At 38.9% G+C, this 19,803-nt stretch overlaps 2 protein-coding genes across 5 annotated transcripts in view; both read left to right on the forward strand.

Annotated features, from left to right (window-relative positions):
- Positions 1–5,787, forward strand: part of C1QTNF7 (C1q and TNF related 7) — a 49,378-nt gene extending 43,591 nt beyond the window's left edge. For 2 of the 4 annotated variants that reach the window (XM_083861591.1, XM_083861590.1), the window contains exons 2-4: positions 2,643–2,843; positions 3,719–3,964; positions 4,795–5,786. In XM_083861591.1, coding sequence (XP_083717717.1) covers positions 3,727–3,964; positions 4,795–5,426 — 870 coding nt within the window. In that variant the 5' untranslated portion in view covers positions 2,643–2,843; positions 3,719–3,726 and the 3' untranslated portion in view covers positions 5,427–5,786. Of the gene's footprint in view, positions 1–2,642; positions 2,844–3,718; positions 3,965–4,794 lie in introns of all 4 variants that reach the window. The other 2 variants (XM_083861589.1, XM_083861588.1) reach the window with 2 other exon arrangements.
- Positions 5,788–15,797: 10,010 nt separating this feature from the next.
- The window catches only part of CC2D2A (coiled-coil and C2 domain containing 2A), a 52,307-nt gene continuing 48,301 nt past the window's right edge, over positions 15,798–19,803 (forward strand). Inside the window, exons 1-2 of the mRNA XM_083861725.1 lie at positions 15,798–15,819; positions 19,708–19,796. Of these exons, the coding sequence (XP_083717851.1) occupies positions 19,770–19,796 (27 nt within the window). The 5' untranslated portion in view covers positions 15,798–15,819; positions 19,708–19,769. The remainder of the gene's footprint in view (positions 15,820–19,707; positions 19,797–19,803) is intronic.

Consider the following 19,803-nt stretch of genomic DNA (forward strand, 5'->3'; position numbering starts at 1 on the left):
CCTTTAAGTACTGACTCTCCCAGCGCGTGCTCATAGCAGAGATGCTCCAGACCTTTGTGGCCTTCTCTGAACCTGCTCCAGCATGTCCATGTCTTTCCTTGCTGAAGACCTCAGATTTGGGCACAGCATTCCAGGTGGGATCTCACAAGAGTGGAGTAGTGAGGCATAAGCTCCTCCCTTGACCAGATGGCCATGCTGCTTTTGATTATTTAGATTTAGATTCTTTAGACTGCAACAAGATCTAGAAAAGCTTTTTGAATGTTTTTGCAGTATTAAATGAATGAGATGACTTTAAGAACTCACTTGGAAAATCTGTCTCAGAAACCATTCTAAGAAACCTGGTCTAGTGAAAAGTGTCCCTGCCCACAGCAGGGAGGCTGGAACTAGATGATCTGAAAGGTCCCTTCCAACACAGACCATCCTATGATTCCATGACTAGAACTGATGAGCATGGCCATCATCTTCCAGTGAATGCCTTGATGTGCACTCTTGCTCTACTTAGTGGATTTGAAACCTATTGGAATGCCATTTCCTAAATGTGGAATGACATTATTCGAACCCTGAGTTGAAATAATTTTCATTATTATTTTTGGTGATGGCTATGATGATATCTGTTATTGTTCTGAAGAATACCATGTGCTTATTCTAGCTTACAGTTTTTGGAAAAATACACATCCCTATCTCAACAACCCCATTCCCCTCACCTTCCCCAAATGACATTTTGCCCACGGTCTTTTCAGAAATACATGTTCCCAGACTAATTAATTTCCTGTAGGCACATGAAAGAACAGCAGGGGAGGTCTGGGAGCTGGAGACAGCTTCACACATCAATAAGATACTGGCCAGCCAGTGACAGGAGCAGCTGTGTAAAGGTTTTTACTCTGATTTGTAAAATATCCTTGACACAGGCAAAACTAGCAATTGTTGAGATTGTTTTTGCCTGGCTTACATGCAACACAGTGTGGGAACATCCAGCCTACTGATTCAGACTTTCATCTGGCAAAGGGCGGGATTTTTTTCCAGTCCTTAATCCTTAGGTCATGTCTGCTTCATATCCATCAGCTTTGTGTAAAATGCATATGCAGCCTTAAGCATGAAGTGCCTCCAAGCTGTTCCCTCCTGGCTAGGTGTTTAAAGTTTTTCTTCTCTGCAGAGAGATTTTTTTGTCCCTAATTCAAGTCCTATGAAAATCCATGAGCTTTGTTTGAGTTCACTCAATAGTACATCAGAGCAAACGTTGCTGTGAAGTTTGTCTTGTAGCTAACAACTGCCTTGGAGTTATCATTTGCTGCTCTGCTGTAATGTTCAGCATTCATATGCTAATCCATTTGTGGAGACTGCTGTGCCTGACTGTATGGTAAGGCTTTATCAAATGACAGCAAAATTAATAGTTTGGTTTCTGCCAATTTGATGCAAGATGTCTAAAATGAAAAGCAGAATATATATCACTGAAGAGAATTTTGGAGCACTGTTTATTTCTCTCCAAATACAATATTTTCATCTTTTTTTTCTGCATTACCACTGATACCATAACAGTTTATAATTTTCTACTCCATAAAATAAAAATTCTTCATAAAGACTGTGTATGTGTACATGCATATATATATACATATATGCTGATCTTTTCCCTGCTGAATAGATCTGACCATGCCATCCATATACCAGCTGAAATATCATGAACTACAAATAAATGTAATGGCTTGGGGTTTTAAAGAAATCAGCTAATGCCAATCAGTATCACAGAGGGGAGAATGAGAACAATTTCTAGATTAAAAGGCTCTGCAGAGGGATCTGGACAGGTTGGGTCAGTGGACTGAGGCCAGTTGTGTGAGGTTCAACAGGCCAAGTGCCAAGTCCTGCACCCCAGGCAGTGCCACAGGCTGGGGCAGAGTGGCTGGAAAACTGCCCAGTGGAAAAGGACCTGGGGGTGCTGGTGACAGTGACTGAACATGAGCCAGCTGTGCCCAGGTGGCCAAGAAGGCCAATGGCACCTGGCCTGTACCAGCAATAGTGTGGCAGCAGGACCAGGGCAGGGATTGTCCCCCTGTACTGGACACTGGTGAGGTCACACCCTGAATCCTGTGCTCAGCTCTGGAATCCCACATCAAGAAAGACGTTGAGGTACTGGAGCATGTCCAAGGAAGGGCAGCAGAGCTGATGAAGGGTCTAGAGCACAGGTCCTATGAAGAGCAGCTGAGGAAGTTGAGGGTGTTTGGTCTGGAGGTTTGGGGGAGGCCTTATCACTCTCTACAACTCCCTGAAAGGAGGGGGTAGCCAGCTGGGGGTCAGTCTCTTCTCCCAAGGAACAGGATTAAAGGAAATAATGTCAAGTTCTGCCACTGGAGATTTATATTGGGTAGCAGGAAACCTTTCTTCACAGAAAGGGTTGACCAGCATTTGAACAGGCTGCCCAGGAAAGAGGTGGAATCGTCATCCCTGGAAGTGTTCAAGGAACTTGTGGATTTTACATTGTTTAGTGATGAACATGGTGACAGTGTTAGGTGTATGGCTGGACTTGATAATCTTATCTTAAAGGTTTGTCCAACCTTAATGGTTCTATGAGTCTGTGATTCGCTGTAAATAAAAAGACTGCATTCCACAGATATTCTTCTCAATCCTACTTGTTCTTTTTCTCCCCACAGAAACCAGTGGATTCTGATTTCCTTGAATGCTTGTAAATTAACACTGAAGGAATGGACAGCTCAAATAAAAAAAAAACACACAAATTTTCTGAGAAGACAGCAAAGGAACTAGAAAAAACAGCTTGACTTGTAGGTTCCCACCTGACCCATGACTGACTCTCTGCTAATGCAACATTAATTTAAGACACCTTTGTATATCAGGTACTGCAATTACTCAGCATGTCACTGTACAGTTGATTTTCTTTAGTATTCCAGTATACAGAGGGACAGAGAAATCTTTCCATCCATCCAATAGTTTATGAAAACACCCAAATACTATATATTTAAGGATTTAACCAATTTTCTTGCAAGATATTACAACACAGCTCATTGTATATGACAGCCCAAGCCAGGCTTAAAAAACTCTAGCTGTTAGCAGCCTATTCACATTCCACTATCCCCTGCAGGGCAGGGCAGCTCCCTGGTTCCACCTGACCGATTAGGGTGAAGTGTTTACTTGTGCTGTTTCCAAGAGGCACTGAAGCTGTAGCTCTCCAACTGCCATCCTTTCTGCAGCTTCAGCAAGTTTCTGCCGCAGTTATTTAAAGTGGAGATCCATTTGCTACCATAAGGGCAAATTTCAAAATGAACTGAAGGTGTATGCTTTATCCTCACTACAGGCACATGCCTCTAGCACAGACTAACTCCTCCAGCAAGAGGGTTTTTATCTGTAAAGCTTATATATGGCCCAAAGACAAAATAAACTATGCAATCAAAGGTTTTTGCATTGAAAAAATCCAGATTATTTTTTCACGTGTCAACAATTGGCCCCAAAAAGCTGATATTCACCAGTTAACTGTGTCAGTCTACAGCTACTTACTTGAAAGACATACAACAACATGTACCCAGTGCCCAGAAAAAGCTCCAACCTGACAGACTTTCCTCCTTGCCTCCTACATGGATTTTGGTAATGCAGAAATTCCAGGTTGAGATCTGCACCTCTACTGTGTATAATGCATCACAGTGTCACACTTATTTACATATTCAGAGCCATTTGCATGTGACTAGAGCGTCTTATTAATTTATTTTTTTTCCAGATCTGAGGATGTTTGTGTTGCTGTACATTACAAGTTTTGCCATCTACACAAGCGAACAACCTCTTCAAAGCCAGGCCAAAGGAGAAAACTACTACACCAGATACATCTGTAGCATCCCAGGTTTGCCAGGCCCTGCTGGCCCCCCTGGAGCCAATGGATCCCCAGGGCCACATGGACGCATTGGTCTTCCAGGAAGAGATGGTAGAGATGGCAGGAAGGGAGAAAAAGGTGAAAAAGGGAGTGCAGGTATTGAATATTTGTGTAACCTAACGCAGTAGCACAAGAAAGCAAGATTTTTAATCATCCCTGTTATATCTATCTCCCTATTTATCTATTCATGTATGTATGTTTCTATCTATCTATCTATCTATCTATCTATCTATCTATCTATCTATACCTATCTGTGTGTATATATATATGTGTGTGTGTGTGTATCTATATATATATGATGAATGTGTGTATAGGCTTGTGTGGGTTTATGCGTGATGCATATATAAAGATAGTGAGAGAAAGAAAGCATGCACATATATTTTAGATATGTCTAATATGCATATACTTATATCAGTGTGAAGAAATGTCTGTGCACAACCTTTCTTCGCACAGATGCTAAAAAATTTGGGAAGAATGAAGCATGTGTGGTGTCAAATAGACAATCTCACCTGTACCATTAGCCAGGCATAAAAGATTAGCAGGTGCTTAGGTATGCACTAAAAATGCTCTGTTTGTAGGAAATATTTAATGCACAAGTACTGCTATGTAGGTAGTTATGCTGTTGTCCTTGCCATCAGCAGCACCTGAAGCTTAGGCAGCAATATAAAAATTTTTAATGTGTAATTAAGACACATGAAGATAAGTAGGAATACAGAAACAAAGGACTTGCAGGCTGTGAAGTCTGGTCATTTGTTCGAAACTGGCATTGCTTTTGCAAACTTACTAGAAAATTTGGAAAGTATTTCTAGAGTATTTTGAAATTCTGACCAGGTTTTTCTTGTTTGTTCAGGCACACACAATAGCCAACACAATCATTTACTGAGGTGATATGTGCAATGATTAACTAACTTAAAATGTTTTTGAAGGTTTAAGAGGAAAGACTGGGCCATTAGGACCAGCTGGAGAGAAAGGAGACCAAGGTGAGTCCGGTAAGAAAGGACCTGGAGGATTGATTGGTGCCAAAGGTGAAGTAGGTCCAGCTGGCCCACCTGGACCTAAGGGAGATAAAGGAGACCGAGGAGAGCCAGGTGCACCAGGGGTCTGCAAGTGTGGAAAGATAGTGCTGAAATCTGCCTTTTCTGTCGGCATCACCACAAGCTACCCAGAGGAAAGATTACCAATTGTATTCAATAAAGTCCTCTTCAATGAGGGGGAGCATTACAACCCATCCACAGGAAAGTTCATTTGTGCCATCCCAGGGATTTATTATTTTTCTTATGACATCACCTTAGCAAACAAGCACCTTGCCATTGGGCTGGTTCACAATGGGAAGTACCGGATCAAGACCTTTGATGCGAACACCGGCAACCACGATGTAGCCTCTGGATCCACAGTGATCTACCTTCAGCCAGAAGATGAAGTGTGGCTGGAAATCTTCTATACTGACCAAAATGGCCTCTTTTCTGATCCAACATGGGCAGACAGTTTGTTTTCTGGATTTCTCTTATATGTTGATACAGATTACCTTGATGCTTTATCAGATGAAGATGAGCTCTGAAGCAGATGGCAAATGACACTCAAACTGGAGGCCCTAGCGCAGGATTTTATTCATCTGTGTGGGGAAAAAAAAGCTGAAATGAAAAAAAAAACTCTGGGAGTTCATTCTTGTTTTGATTGGAATCAAATCTGAGCTCGTAAGGATGTTTCTAGAATCTAGGATGGATTTTTTTTTTAACAAATAGCAGGGACATAAAAAATGAACTGTAATTAACAAAAGACTGCATCACTCCAGGACTGATTCTTCCCTAAAGCTATGTTTATATTACTATTTAAACAAATTTAAGATACTGTACATTGAATTTTATACAAAATGTATTAATTTGCAATTTAGAATGGATATTTTGTATATTACATTAAAGTAAAATTGAACAATTTTTTGCAGTATCATCTTTGGTCACTTTAAGACAGTCAATACATTAAAAACAGATAGGAGAGGAATAAAATAGGAATGACTGTCTCAGGATGCGACTGCCATCTGATATTTACACCAATACATAGCAGTCATAACTAACCAACCTCCCAATAAGTACATGAAGATTTTTACTAGCTGAGGACTAGTCAACAGCAGCCATAAAAGACTAGAAAAAAGCTATCAAACATATAAAGAAATTAAAAACTGGAAGATCTGAAAACTTGGAGATAGTCAGTATTCAGTGGGTATTTTCAGTGTAATTCCAAGTGTCTTTGCTATTCTTTAAATGCTATCTACTATCTTTATGACAAATGTGGAAAAACCATAAAACATTTTTGCTGAAAATATTTGTGAATGCCCCAAAATGACAGGACAGTAATCACTAATCAGAGAAATTATACAAAATAAAGTGAGTCACATCATTAAAGCAGATGTTTCAGTGGGGCCAAATGCAATGATATAAATGTAGGTCACACACAAGATGAAAAACTGCATTCAGCAAATCAACAAACTTGGAAAAGGTACATGGGACCTCATGGATAATCAGCTAAACAGGAATAATAAAAGTAATCTGTTGCTACCACCCTTTGGATGAATGATAAATGGAACTAAAAGTAGAGATTAATAGTGGTTACCTAGGAAGCAACTACTTCTCTCAGTGTTTCAAAAATTTACTTGAATGTTGCAAAAAAAATGTTTATACTTCTATTTATAGGGATTACACAAGAGATGTAACAAGATCAATTTACTTTTCCTGTCAATGAAGTAAAGAGGTGATTTGATTACCATCTGCACCCATCTGGAGATAAAATATCTGGTAGTACCTGGCACTTCCCTCTATCAGATAGGAACACAGCAAGGTCCATTGGTGGGAAACTGCATCAATCCCCATTGGAAAGAAGGAATCCATTTTACCAGTGGCAGCAACCAATCATTGTAAAAATATCTAGGAACATCATGAGTTCTCCAGCATTCAACAGTCAAGAGTAGCAATCTTCATTGGGTCCTCTTAATTTACAATCTTTTATTCATCCCAGATTTACAGAGACCTGCTATTTCTAACAATTATTCAGATAAGGTTAAATGTTAGTGGTCTGTGCTGCACAGTTCTTGAACCCACTTTAGTTATGACCAAAGCTGAAGGAAATGTCTAGGTTTTTTACATGTACTTGATGGATTAAGAAAGTTACAACCAGACAAAATGACACAAAAATGCTGCTGAGTTTGCAGAGCCAGCACAATGGTTATGCATGGAAAATCAGCCTGTACCCATGCCCTCATTTCTTCCCACATCAGCATTCATGGCTGTGAGTACATGACTGCTGCTTTATGCAGTGAACAGGTGCAAAGCCCTGACTACAAATCAAACTGGCAGTGCTTGTACAGCCATTATTTTATTTGACAGTGAGAGATGTCTGATAGAAGACAATAGTAGATTATTTTTCTAACTAGACATCTAATTTATTAGTGTCATACAAGGGCTACTTTCTGTGAAAAATATGGAAGAGAACACTTGGAGATTCGGTTTATCACCCTGCTGTACAATCATTTATATATCTGCAAATTAAGGACAATATGAGTGCAAACTGCAGTCCAATCATCATTTACAATTATGATTGATGCTGATGCTTCACAGCCATCAGTACCTATCTGAGGCACAAAGACCATGGCATTGCTCAGTGCTGCCTGCACTGAATTCCACAGGACAGAACAAGGATCATATCAAGCCCACAACTTCCAGTAAGCATTATTCAATAGATGCAGGATTGGACCCAGAATATATATCATGCAGCAAAAGCAACTTAATACAAGTTTTTAATTAGATGATTATCTTATAAAATATGGAAATAGGCTTATGACACTTGAATCAGTATAAAGCTTATGTTAGGAGTAACAAATCAGTTTTATTAGAATTAGAAAAACTGATAAACCCAGCCTTAAGGAAAAAGTAGGACTGATTTTCTCCAGACTCTACAAAAATGTATTGTAGTTATAATACGTCTGGAAATTTTCAGACAAAACTATTTTTTCTCAATTAAACACAGAAAATATACAGCTTTATAGTGAAATATTCCTGGTTGCAATCCTAACTATAAGCAAACTGCTCCCATGTAAAAATCTGTAAAAATGAATCCAATATAAAAGAGGTATTTTAACCACACCCATGGTGAAAATGACACCATGGGAATAAGTAAACCAAGAGTTATTGCTTTCCTTTTCTTAGAAATTTTAGATTTATGTTTGTGCAATAACAGAGAAGTAACTTTAGTTTCCCAAAGGTTTCCCATTTGGATTCTATACTTTTTTGAACAGTTTAATATTTTGGCATGAAGAGGTAAAAATAAGTAATTCTGTTGGATTATTTCTACAAGTTTTGACAAGAAGACTACTTCTACTAAACATATGGACGACACATGTATACACGTACCATGTATCCCTGCTCTTATTAAGGGTCTCAAGACATTATCCCAAAGTAAATAATTGCTATTGCTAGTATATTATTTGAAAATATATCAAATTTGATGACATGCTATTGCATTTGGGGTATTTATCTGTCTATATTTGAATTTATATGCAAAATATCTTGAGCTGATGTCTCTCCACAATTCACACTAGTACACGGGGAGGTCTGGTTGGTTTCAAAACAAAGACCAAAATTTCTTTAGGATCAAATTTGAAATTAATCAATTATTTCTACACAATATATTGGTCATTCTACCCATGCCATAACGACATATAAAATTAGTCATCCAGATGAAATTAGTCATCCAGACTTTGCCTACAGTCCACAGAGAGAAAAAAGTGTCACCAGGAGAAACTTCCAGGAGGAGGAAGGATGTCTTTACTGCAGTAACAACTCGGGCTTCCTGACGCCCAAGGCTGGAAGAACTCGTACAAACCTCAAACCATCAGGAAACTGTCAAACAATATTAAGAACAGCAATATTCCTGAGATTTTTAAGTAAAAGTATATATATATTTACTTGGGGTATATGAATGTAAAGATAAATAAGTAAAACAAAACTTATTAGAAACAAAACAGCTCTCCACTGTCTTCTACTCTTTCAGACTCTCTTTATACTTGGTAGAGTGCCATTAAGGAAGAAGTCACTCACATATTCCACTGCTGAATATTTTTAACCTAGATAATTAAAAAAACATTTATTTACATTTTCAAATTTTTATGATTACGTCACACAGAATAAATACTTTCACTTTCTTGACTACTGGTATTCGTGTCCATATGGTTACGTTGTTATACAATTTTTTCAGGAGCAATAAGTTCTCAATCTTTTACAATACGGAGACAATACAGAGGAAAAAATTACTAATGGACATGAGTACTGAGAACATTATCTACCTTCTTCAAGTCTTTTTAAATCTACTTAACACCATTTAGGTACTATTAGGATAAAAATACACAAAACTGGAAGCAACTTATTTCATTTCCTACCAAGTGTGTTACATTAATTGTTGCAGTTCATTTAGTACTCTATTTACCTTCCCCAGGTCACCCACTAGGTTTCATTAATTTTCATTTGCTAAGATATTTACTGAATAAATTAGTTTTCACTGACTGGTTTATTTATTGATTTACTTATCCATTGGCAGGTAATTAATATTCAGAATAATTATACTAATGCTGTACTAAGCAGTTTGGTCAGCAGGAACTTCAGTTGTATGTGGAAATGGGACTTGCTTTGGATATGTCTTTCAGTAGCTGATGAGTCCTATCCAAGAAATGATACATGAAAGTAAACAGGAAAAAAATAGAGTTGAGAAAGCAATATACCACAATCTTTACCAACGAGTAATGCTTTCAAGAAACAACTTATTCCTTTCAGTATAAACTATCTAGACTTCATCTCAGAGAGCATTGAGAGGTCATTTACATTTTTCTGTAACTACTTAGGTCAACACTCCCAACTGAGATTCCATCAGCATTTCTGAATTTCAAAGGCATAATTCTTCCTCACATCCACAGGAAGAACTTTCAAAATACTGTCAGGAAATCCTCAGTCACCGATACCTGTTTATGTCCTAGCTGCATACATCAGATCAATTCATGAAAGTTACCTAAGGGAAAAGAAAAAATAATTAGACATATTATACACATCTCTTTTAATAGCAAATATTCACAAAGTGAAAGGTGTCTTTGAGTATTTGGCTCATATTCCTCAATACTGAGTATAATTTTGGTATAATTTTGGCAGCTACCTGCTGGAAGAGGTGTAAGGATATTTCTCCTCCACGCAGATTGTTCTTGCAGCAGCAAGTATTAGTGTAAATTAGTAAAATTTCTCTTACCTCACTTTAATTTCTAAAAGTTCAAAGATCAGTGTGCTGGTTAGATTAGTTGTTGGCTCTCCTGTTACCAGTGCAAAGAAGTAGGTGGGGTAAATTGTTTGGATGACCCTGTATTAGAGACTTATATTAAGAAAGAAGGAATCAGGAGGTACCCATGTCTTCATATCACCTGCCTCTAAGTTATTAATTTAGGTTAGTCCTTAACTATCAGATGGCAACAGTGAAACAAGATGTCTGTTCCTCAAGAACAATCTGATGAGTGGAAAAATTGGCATAATTTAATTTGCTTATTTATATGTCTCAAAATTAGAAAGATGTGGATTGATGAGAACAGAGAAGTACACTTATAATGATGGAAATGTCCTCTTGGCAGATCTTCCATAGAGTATTGCACGAGTTCCTCCTGGGACAACTTCAACTGAAGTAACCTGGCTGGTCTCCAGAAAATTCTGCAATTTATTAAGATGGGCTAGCCATTCTCTTATGCCTCCAAATTCAATACACTTAAGTATATAAAAAGTATTGAAATTTTAAAGGATACTTAAATGAATCCTGAAGTGATTCTTGTTACACCAAAGTAAAAAATATTAAATTTGTTTCTTTTCAGCTTTAAAGAACCTGTCCTAAATCCTAAATCCAATACAAAATATAAGGCAGAATTTGTAAAATCGTCTCTGTGGTAAAATAACCTTGTGTGTGCCATCTTAGCAAAGGGACAAAAATACTGAATTCTTGAAAAATATAAATGAACCATGGTTCTCAGTGGGCTCTTCAGTGAATATTTTGCAAGAAGAAGGTGAGATTTTTAGAAATGAGTGAATTGCATGAAGGAAATGTATCAGCAGTGATCTTTCTTCCACTACTTTCAATGAAGTGTTATCTCTAGGCTCAGAAGAAAGCAAAAAGGATTTAAAACTTTTGAGCTGAACAGCAATCTCGCTCATTATCTGAAAATTTGCCTACCACTGATGACTTCCCTTCTATGCACCACCTGCATTCATGCACATTTTGTCAGATATTCTGATGTGTGAACACAGACTTCTAAACTGCACTTTACAAGTTACAGGAAATGTTATTTTTGATTTCTGTCATGTTGGAGTGAGGTGTGATCAGTTTAAAAATAATAAAGATGAGCAGTTTGTTCTTTCTTGTTTGTAACCTTCCTGAAACTGGGATCACCGTAGGGTTGCACATAATATCTAAATTCCCATTCTAAGAACACAGCAACATGTACTCTTATTCTGTAAATGCTGTATGTGGCTCATAACATTTGCTGTTTCCCTTCTGTTGATTTTACAAATTTTGACTTTGATTCTAGGCAGGCAATAATAGGTGTATATGGCAAAGCAAACCTTATATTATCCTCAAAGCCTGAGAAATAACTGCATTGCTGATTGTCCGCTGTTGAGTTTTTAAATGTTTTAACTCTGAACAAGGGGCCTATGATGCCCCTGCCTGCTCCTGGGGCATCCTGGGCACCACAAGCTGCCATCTACTCCACCTGTTCTAAAAGCCAGCCTTGACCCTCATTGACAAAACAGTGATTAATGTTCAAGTGTGACAGTGTCACACCCAACCAAGAAGCTCACACCACCTTACGTGGAGCACTGTCGGCTGCCCAGTGTAATCAGTGGCATTAGACTGGCCTTTGTTTTTTAATGCTGACTGAGATCAATGAGTTGTTCTCCACCCCAGGAAACACATGTGGTTCAGATTCTGTGTGTCTCCTGTGAACAGAGTCATTGTACTGACGTGTTTTCAAGCACCTTTCCACCCTACTAAGCAAAGGTTCCTGACTACTCCTTTAGGGTCTCATAATAATGCTCCTTGCATAAATGCTGTTCATATTTGCCCATTATTTAAAATATTTGTACAACTGTCTCTGATACTGGAGCATATTTTTCAGACACAGACTTATTAGCAAAACAAGATCTTGAACCTGAGTTCTTGCCAAAATGTTGTATGAAGTTTTACCCACTGGATCATTTCCACGATCCTGTATGCAGTGATTCTTAGCAGATAATAGAAATGTGTGCAGTACATGTTACCCTAAGAAACCTGTACCCCTATAACATATTTTTCTCTTTCCTAAAAGCTTTTGCCATGACAGATGTTTCTAGCTATGACAGTTCCTCTTTGTACAATTAAAAATGCATACTCCCAATCTCTTTTAACTACTATGTTTACTTTTTCCCATGGTTCCCTTCTTAATATAGTATTCAGAGAGGAGAAGGAATTTATCCATCTCTTTTCATGTGATTCCAACTATTAAAACTTTGCAGTAATAGACTTTCAGATGTTAGAGGGACTGTTTATTTACAGACGATTATAAATAGGTTCAATAACTCCATTTAGTATTCCCAATTTTGTTTATTCTGATCATACTAGAGATATTAATACACGTGTTAACACAAGAAATTATTTTGTCAACCATTCAGTGCAGCAGAAAATACTCCTCTCCAGACTTGACAGGAAAGTTATAAATCCCTTTGTAGCTACAAAAATTAGGGATGGTACGTAAGACAATCCACATTTCTACAAACTATCTCACAGTGCTGACATTTCCACATTCCTGGTATCAGCATAAGCTGGTTGTGAAACTATCATAGACTTCATATCCTTTTTTTTTTTTTTCTGCTGGAGAAATATTAAAGTATATTGATAACTCTAGGAAATTATGATTTGTTTTACTTTTACTTCTTACTCTGAGCATTTACTGATACATTTTTTTAATCCCGGGGTGGCAAAAAGCCTGTTTGCTAATAACAGCTTCTGAGAGATGATACCTTTTTTAACTCTGCTATGTTTCCTGTAATTTTTCCCCCAAATGAAAAGCTAAGAAGTTTGCTGAGGCTGATGCTAATTTGTAAAGAATAAATGCAGGATTGTTCCCTTGATGCATCTCCAGTAGTTACTCCAAGTACTTTAATGCATTGGAACACAGAGAGCACTAGGAAAACAACTGGCTACTAACCATCAACTTCAAGGATTTATCCTTACATGCAGTTTCCAGGGATTTTTTCAGAGTGAAATTAAGAGTTTCTAAACTAACCTAAAAAAATATTTGCTTGCTGGAATGTTGTCATATAGTCTGAATTAGAGATTTAACACCTCTCTTTAGTCAACAGAGTGAACAAGTCTCTTTCATAAATGATTTGTATTTAGGAATCACTGCTCTGGTTCATACAGGTCCCAAGAAGGTCTGTGCCACTCCTCCACTTACTTTAGAAGAAGTACACAGAAATTAAGTCACATAATTTAGCAAAGTTAGATACTTAAGGTTAGGATGGGTGACTATTTTATTGTATTTCAGCCTGAAATAACCATCCTTGACCCTGTAAAAATCTACTGTGCATACCTGCTTTTTAAAATCACTGCAGTAACTGAAATGGTCTGCTGGAGCTGCATCCTCTCCATATTTTATTTATGATTTCCCTTTTACCGTTGATGAAATTGTTTATGAAAAGAAGTTTTCCAGAAGTGTTTTAGTGGTTTAAGCAGGAAATCTGACTCTTTCTCTTTAAAAGCACAGCTGAGATGCTGTTTTGGAGGGAGTGTGGTGTTTGGTTCCTGTCTGTGATTCAAGAGCTGCTGTATAAGAAAACCCAAGTAGGAAACAAACATTTTCCTTAAGCTCTGCTTCAGTGTCACTGCATTTAGCGCACCTTCATGAATGAGACAGATTTAAGTAACACAAATTCCTCAAAATTATTTCCTAGGTACTTTTGATCAACACTTTTTTTTGTTTTGTTTTGTTTTGTTTTGTTTTGTTTTGTTTTTTGTTTAAAGAGCAGTGAGAGAAACTTCTCTGTGTTTCTGTTGTTAGTTTTCAGTGCTTGGAAACCACCTCTGAGTTCTCTAGAGGAGAGCTTTATAGTTCTTGCATTCAGTTGTTTATTACATTTTAAAGTGCCTGTCATAGTACTTAACTTCAAGAAATGCTACCAAATTGTTAAAGGAAACTACCATAAAGCACTTCTTCAATGTTGTCAGTGTTCTACATTTACATGTGCCTTTAGGAAAGACTGTTTAAATTTGATACATAAAGCTTGACGTGAAAAAGAGACTTATGTGCCAAGTGATAAAAACAGTTGCCACTTCTTGCAGTGCTGTACTTTTTGTGCCATGGAGAGGATATCTGATGCACCTTGCCAGCAGCAAGGAAACGTGGCCATTTTTAGGTATGTTACCCTTAGCCTGGTGAGAGATACTGAGGGAAGTGGTGCTGAGGCAAATGCACAGGTGGTTTGGGAGGGAGTTACCTTTATCTAAGAAAGTCACTTGCTTAGGGTGAGTTCAGCTCCCTGTGCTAGTTGAGACATATTTAGAAATCTGATAATACTTGAGGCCAGTAGCTGGTAAAGCTGAGCCTCAGGCAGAGATAATTTCCCCTATTTCATCCAGCATCTCCTAAATGAGATTAGGAGGGATATGAAGATCATTCTGCATCTTCTAGGCTGGGCTGGAAGCACTTTTTGAAGCAAGTATACATGAGCCTGTACACATCCAGCACAAAGAAGTGTCAAGGAAACCACAGGTGACCTGTGCCAGCCTCAGTTAGCCCTCTTGCCAAAGAAGATCTAGCCAGGTACAAGAAAAAGACCCACATTTCACTCCCATAAGTTGTTCCATGGGATTTTAAAGTCCAGAATAAACTGTGCTGTTGTGATTTACTTCATCTGTGAGCACAGTACATTGGCCCTTGGGTTTTGCATGGATGCAGCTACACTGGCACAAGCTTTGTGCCAGGAACAAGAACAGCCACGGCTGTTTTCCTTCTGTGAAAGATAAGGCAGGACAGGAACCTGCAGTAACAACACATTGAGTTGTGTAGATACAAATGTAAAACTTCCCCCAAGGTGTCCAGTTCATAGAGACCAATATGGTATATAATCATTTTTCACTGAGAACAGGAATCTTTTTTATAGAACTGTAAAAAGTGAAATAGGTAAGCCACGACTCTCTTTTAAGCTCTTCTCATCTGTCAGTACCGTGCTAGTTCATTCAGCTCTCCATAATTAATTTCTGTGCAAATACAAAAGTAGGGCCCCCAACGTGTTTTGGATTTGTGGTGGTTTTTTTTTTAAATTCTATTTCATATGGATGTACACTTAGTTGATTAAATTATCTTCAAATTATTGGTTAAATATATTTAGCCTTGCTTAGGTTGCAAAACCCCGAAGTTACTCTGTTTTCTCATCTGCAGAGCAGCTTTTGAGGTGATCGTGTTTAAACAGTAAAATGTCAGGAGGGGACGACAAAGCCCGAACCCCTACGGTATGAGGAGATTAACTGTAAAGGTATCTGTGTTTGTATACACAGAATACACTGGTGTGAAGCTGCTGCAGCCGCGTGTCCGTGTGTCCGTGTGTCCCTCTGTCCGTCTGTCCCGGGCCTGGTCCCTGCCGCGCGCTCCCGCCCCGCGCGCGCCGCCGGCACCGTGAGCGCGCGCCCTCTCGCGCACGCGCGCTGGCCCCGCTCCCGCTCCCGGCCCGGCCCGGCCCGGCCGCCGTCCGTCCATCCATCCATCCCGAACACCTCCTTTCCACACCGCCTTTCCTCTCCCTGCCCGCCGCAGCCGGCGGACGCTGCGGGTCCCGGCGGGCGGCGGGCGGAGCGCGGCAGCGCCATGGCGGCGGCAGGGCCCGGGGCCGGCGCGGAGGCGGAGCGCGGTGAGTGACTCCCGGCGGCGGGCGGGGGGCGCTGCCTGCCGGGCCGTCCGTGCCGAGCCCCGCGGGCCGCTCGTCCCGGTGCTGCTCCTCGGGCTGTTCTCCGCCGGGGCCCTGCGGCCACAGAGGGCGGCGCTGCGGCGGGAGGAGGCTGCTCCCCTCAGGCCTCGCTCGGGCCGTGCCGGCAGCCCGGGGCTCGCTGTGTGTCAGTGCCGGGTCAGCGCGGCTGAGAGCGGGCGGGCAGCGCTCGCTACAGAGACGTGCTCCTGTCGCGTTTAAATGTGGTTAAATTATTAAATGCCCATACGTTTTTGTGTAGACGTGCGGTATTTATGTTACTGAACGCGAACTGGCCAGTCAGCCTTGTCCCGTCCCTGGGAGGTGATGGAACAGGTCCTGCATTCCATGAAAGCCGCCCCGGGTGACCCCGCCGTGCCGCGGGGGTTGGGCTGGGGGGGCTCCACAGGTGCCTCCCAGCCCCAGTGATACCGGGAACTCCATCCTTTGTGCTTGAAGTGTTTCTCATGGGTGTGGTTTATTGACATGCTATTTTTATTGTCACACATGAAATGCTCCTACTACAAAGTGTGAATGTTTAAGAGAGTGATGTGATGGGAAATGCTAGAAGTGCATGTCTCATCTTTCTGCATGGGTTTATGGTTTATCTAAACAGGATGCATAAAAGAGCTCATTAAGAGCAGAATATTAAAAAATCAGCAGAATAAAAATCTAGCGACGTATAAACATACTTAGTTTTTCATCAATGTCAAATTTTACCAAAATAAAATTTATGTATTGTCCTTAAACACATTTTAACAAAATACGGTACAGACAAATTTTTAAAGACATTTACAGTTTAGGGATGTTCCCAGCTCTTCGGGGTCTGTGTACTTTTCTTCTGTATGTTTCTTGAGTCTCACTGTGGCAGCTTGTGCTAGGAAGTGCTATGCTGTTGACAGATGGAGTCCAAACAATTTTTCAGAACTGATTGCATGGGGAAATTGAGGCACCCTCTAGTGATGGTTATTTTCTTTTACAGAAGCTTATTTTCCAAGAATAAACAGAATAGCTCAGCAGTACTCCTCAGAAGAAAACCAGTCACTAGTTTCCCTATATGATAAATGTTTTGTTTTCCTAAGTATTTTGCTCTGTTACTTGTGCTTCCAAAATACCTGCAATTTTGCAAATTGTATATGATCAAGTGAAAAGTACAGCATGTGGTATTGTGGAAAGACCATAGCATTGTCTTACTTAATGGCAGTATAATTTATCCATCTATTAGGTTGCTTTTTTTGAAATTGCACCTCACATTTTGAGAAAGAATACACCCTGAGCTGAAGCTTTCATGGATCTGTTCAAAACTTATTTCAATTCCCCCCATGTCTTCAGGATTCAGTTTGACAGATTTATAAATAATTTAAATTTCCATGTTTTATATGTTGTAGTTTTAAATATGCTGACACTGCTGTTGGCTATTGTGTTGCCCATTTATAAAGTAAGAGTGGATTTGAGTTTCTCAGTCCTTTGTTAGAGTGATCATCTGTATATGAATTTCTGACTATCATTTTCCTGCCAAGTGATAACTAACCATTTGGAAAAAAAAAAAAAGGCAATTTCCCCCTGCAGTTTTCCACGTGCCATTGAAAAGTTCTACATAGTCTGTTTCCCCCACTATCTTGTTTTGGTTTTATTTTAATGCCTGTGATAATAATATCCATCACCTCTATTCTGAGGCCTTTTTAGTTCGTTATAGTTGTCACCATATTATGTTAAATTTGTGGTGTTAAAAGTATACATACCCCCTGATGCTTTTTTCAGGAAAAGGGAACTGTATTTTAAAACAAGTGGGAAGTAGATAATGTTTCTGGAATCATCAGTTTGTCATGTCCCTCAAATAGGTGGTTTATTTTCTTCTAGCATGGAATGATCATTGTTCTCAGCCCACTATGGCAGACTTTTCTTGAAACATGTCCATCAGCTATTCTTCACTTAATAAGGAAATTACCATTCAGTATTTTCATTCAAGTAACTGATGCTTGGTCACAGCATTAATACGTGTCTTGTGCCTGGTTTCTGCATCCTTTGAGATACTTGCAGAAGTTCTGAGTCTGTGTCAGTGCAAAAAGCTTTGCAGCCACACAGAGCTCCAAAGGCTTGGGCCCCCTCTGAGTGCAGATGAAATCAAGGGAGAACACTTGCTAGATAGCTTTTTCAGGTTCTCAGGTTTAATTTTGGTTTGACCAATCAGCAAATTTGGCTGCCTGATCTGCCTGATGTAAAGTACGGAGCCACTGTAGGATAATTACACTTCCAATGTAAAACATGGTGTGGATTTTTTCATACAGCCTTGTAATGGTGATACTCCCAAAGTAATATGTTCATGGATATCAGTTTTAGTTTGTTCACTTCAAAGATATATTTTAAAGTTGAGCACAACTTAGTTGGCTGTAGAGCCCATTCACATAAGCAGAGCAAAAGTGTACATCCAGAGAAATAAAGTAACAAAACCATTTTTTTTAATGTGGTCATTTTTTGAAAAAACTGCAGTATCTCACAGTATTTGATGCAACTGCCAAAGCCTTAAAACGGTTGTAATTATATATAGAAAAGATAATGACCCTGTTGTCTCAAGGAACAGATTAATTAATAAATAATTCTGCATACAGAACGTAAGTTCTGATACTTTATGAGGTGCTTAGAGTAGCAGCAGATTTTTTTCTGCCCTAATTTTGCATATTTACACTGTTCACATAGCTTGTCTGGAAATGTATACAGACAATTGTAAAGGATTTCAGATCATCTAATCTGTTGCTTTATAGTTTTCATTTATCAGAATGGAATTGAAATGACACATTTGCTGCAATGAAATAGAATATGTTTTTGCATGCTAACTGAACAGATTAAAAGATAGAAAAAATTCACAAGAGGAAAATCTAAAGGTAACACTAGACCAGCTTCTTCCTTGACATATTTTTTTCTAAGTCTTGGTACTTGGGTTTGGTGGGGTTTTCGGTTGATTGAGTTTATTTGAGGGTTGGAGTTTGTCTGTTTCTTTGTTTTTGTTTTTAACTTAAAAGCTTGCACTAGTTAAGGTTCCATAACTGTTTAAGGGACTCGGTTCCAGTGTTAGAATAAGAAGTTAATTTTTTTTCCAGTGTGTACCCACCTTTCATACTGCAATTAAAGTTCGTAAGTTCTATCTTCAGCAGACAGAGCCTTTTTTTCTGTGCCACCATCTTTTGTGAGACTGAAGTTTTAAAAATTACTATTTTTTTCTTAATTCCAAAAATTTTTCAAAGGCCATCTTTGAGCAAATGTGACTTTCTGAGAATTCTTGCTTGTGTTTTCTGTACACAGATAAACACTATTGCACCATTAAAATCATTAATAAATCTTTCAAAGGCATTAGACTGAGGCAGATGCTGATAATTACTGTAAAATAGGGGGTTTGCACTTTGCACCTTGTTCATTCTTTTGAAAGTTTACAAATGCAATGAATATTTCTTTTCTGCAAATGCAGGCAGTAAATTGTATAATTTGGAAATATTGGCATTCTCCCGAATCTCTTGATGATTCTGAGTAGAATCAGTAGTAATGAGGTTTGTCTTGATGTATATTTCTTTTCTAAATGATGGTCGACTAAAAGTGTGCCAAAGTGTTTCTTACAGCGGTTCATGGTATATAATGAAAAGTAGATCTGTTGCAGTTTAAATGCATTTAAGTTATACTTTGTAAGAACTGGATTCCAGAAAAATGTTTCATTCATTCACATTTTCTCATTCAAGTTCTTTCTGTTGGAATATGAGACTCCAGTATAAATGGTTTTATTTTCCATATGTTTCTTTCAGAAAATACTTAATTTAAACACATCACCATTTTTCTCTGTTTCAGACTTGCCACCTGTTCCTTCTACATCAAGGACAAGCTTTGCAGAGCTTTCTGTTAGGCAGCGAATGAGAGAGAAGCTAAAAGCAGCAAAGGTAAGAA

The sequence above is a fragment of the Zosterops lateralis genome, assembly GCF_965231275.1.
Source record: "Zosterops lateralis genome assembly, chromosome: 5".
NCBI lineage: Eukaryota > Metazoa > Chordata > Aves > Passeriformes > Zosteropidae > Zosterops > Zosterops lateralis.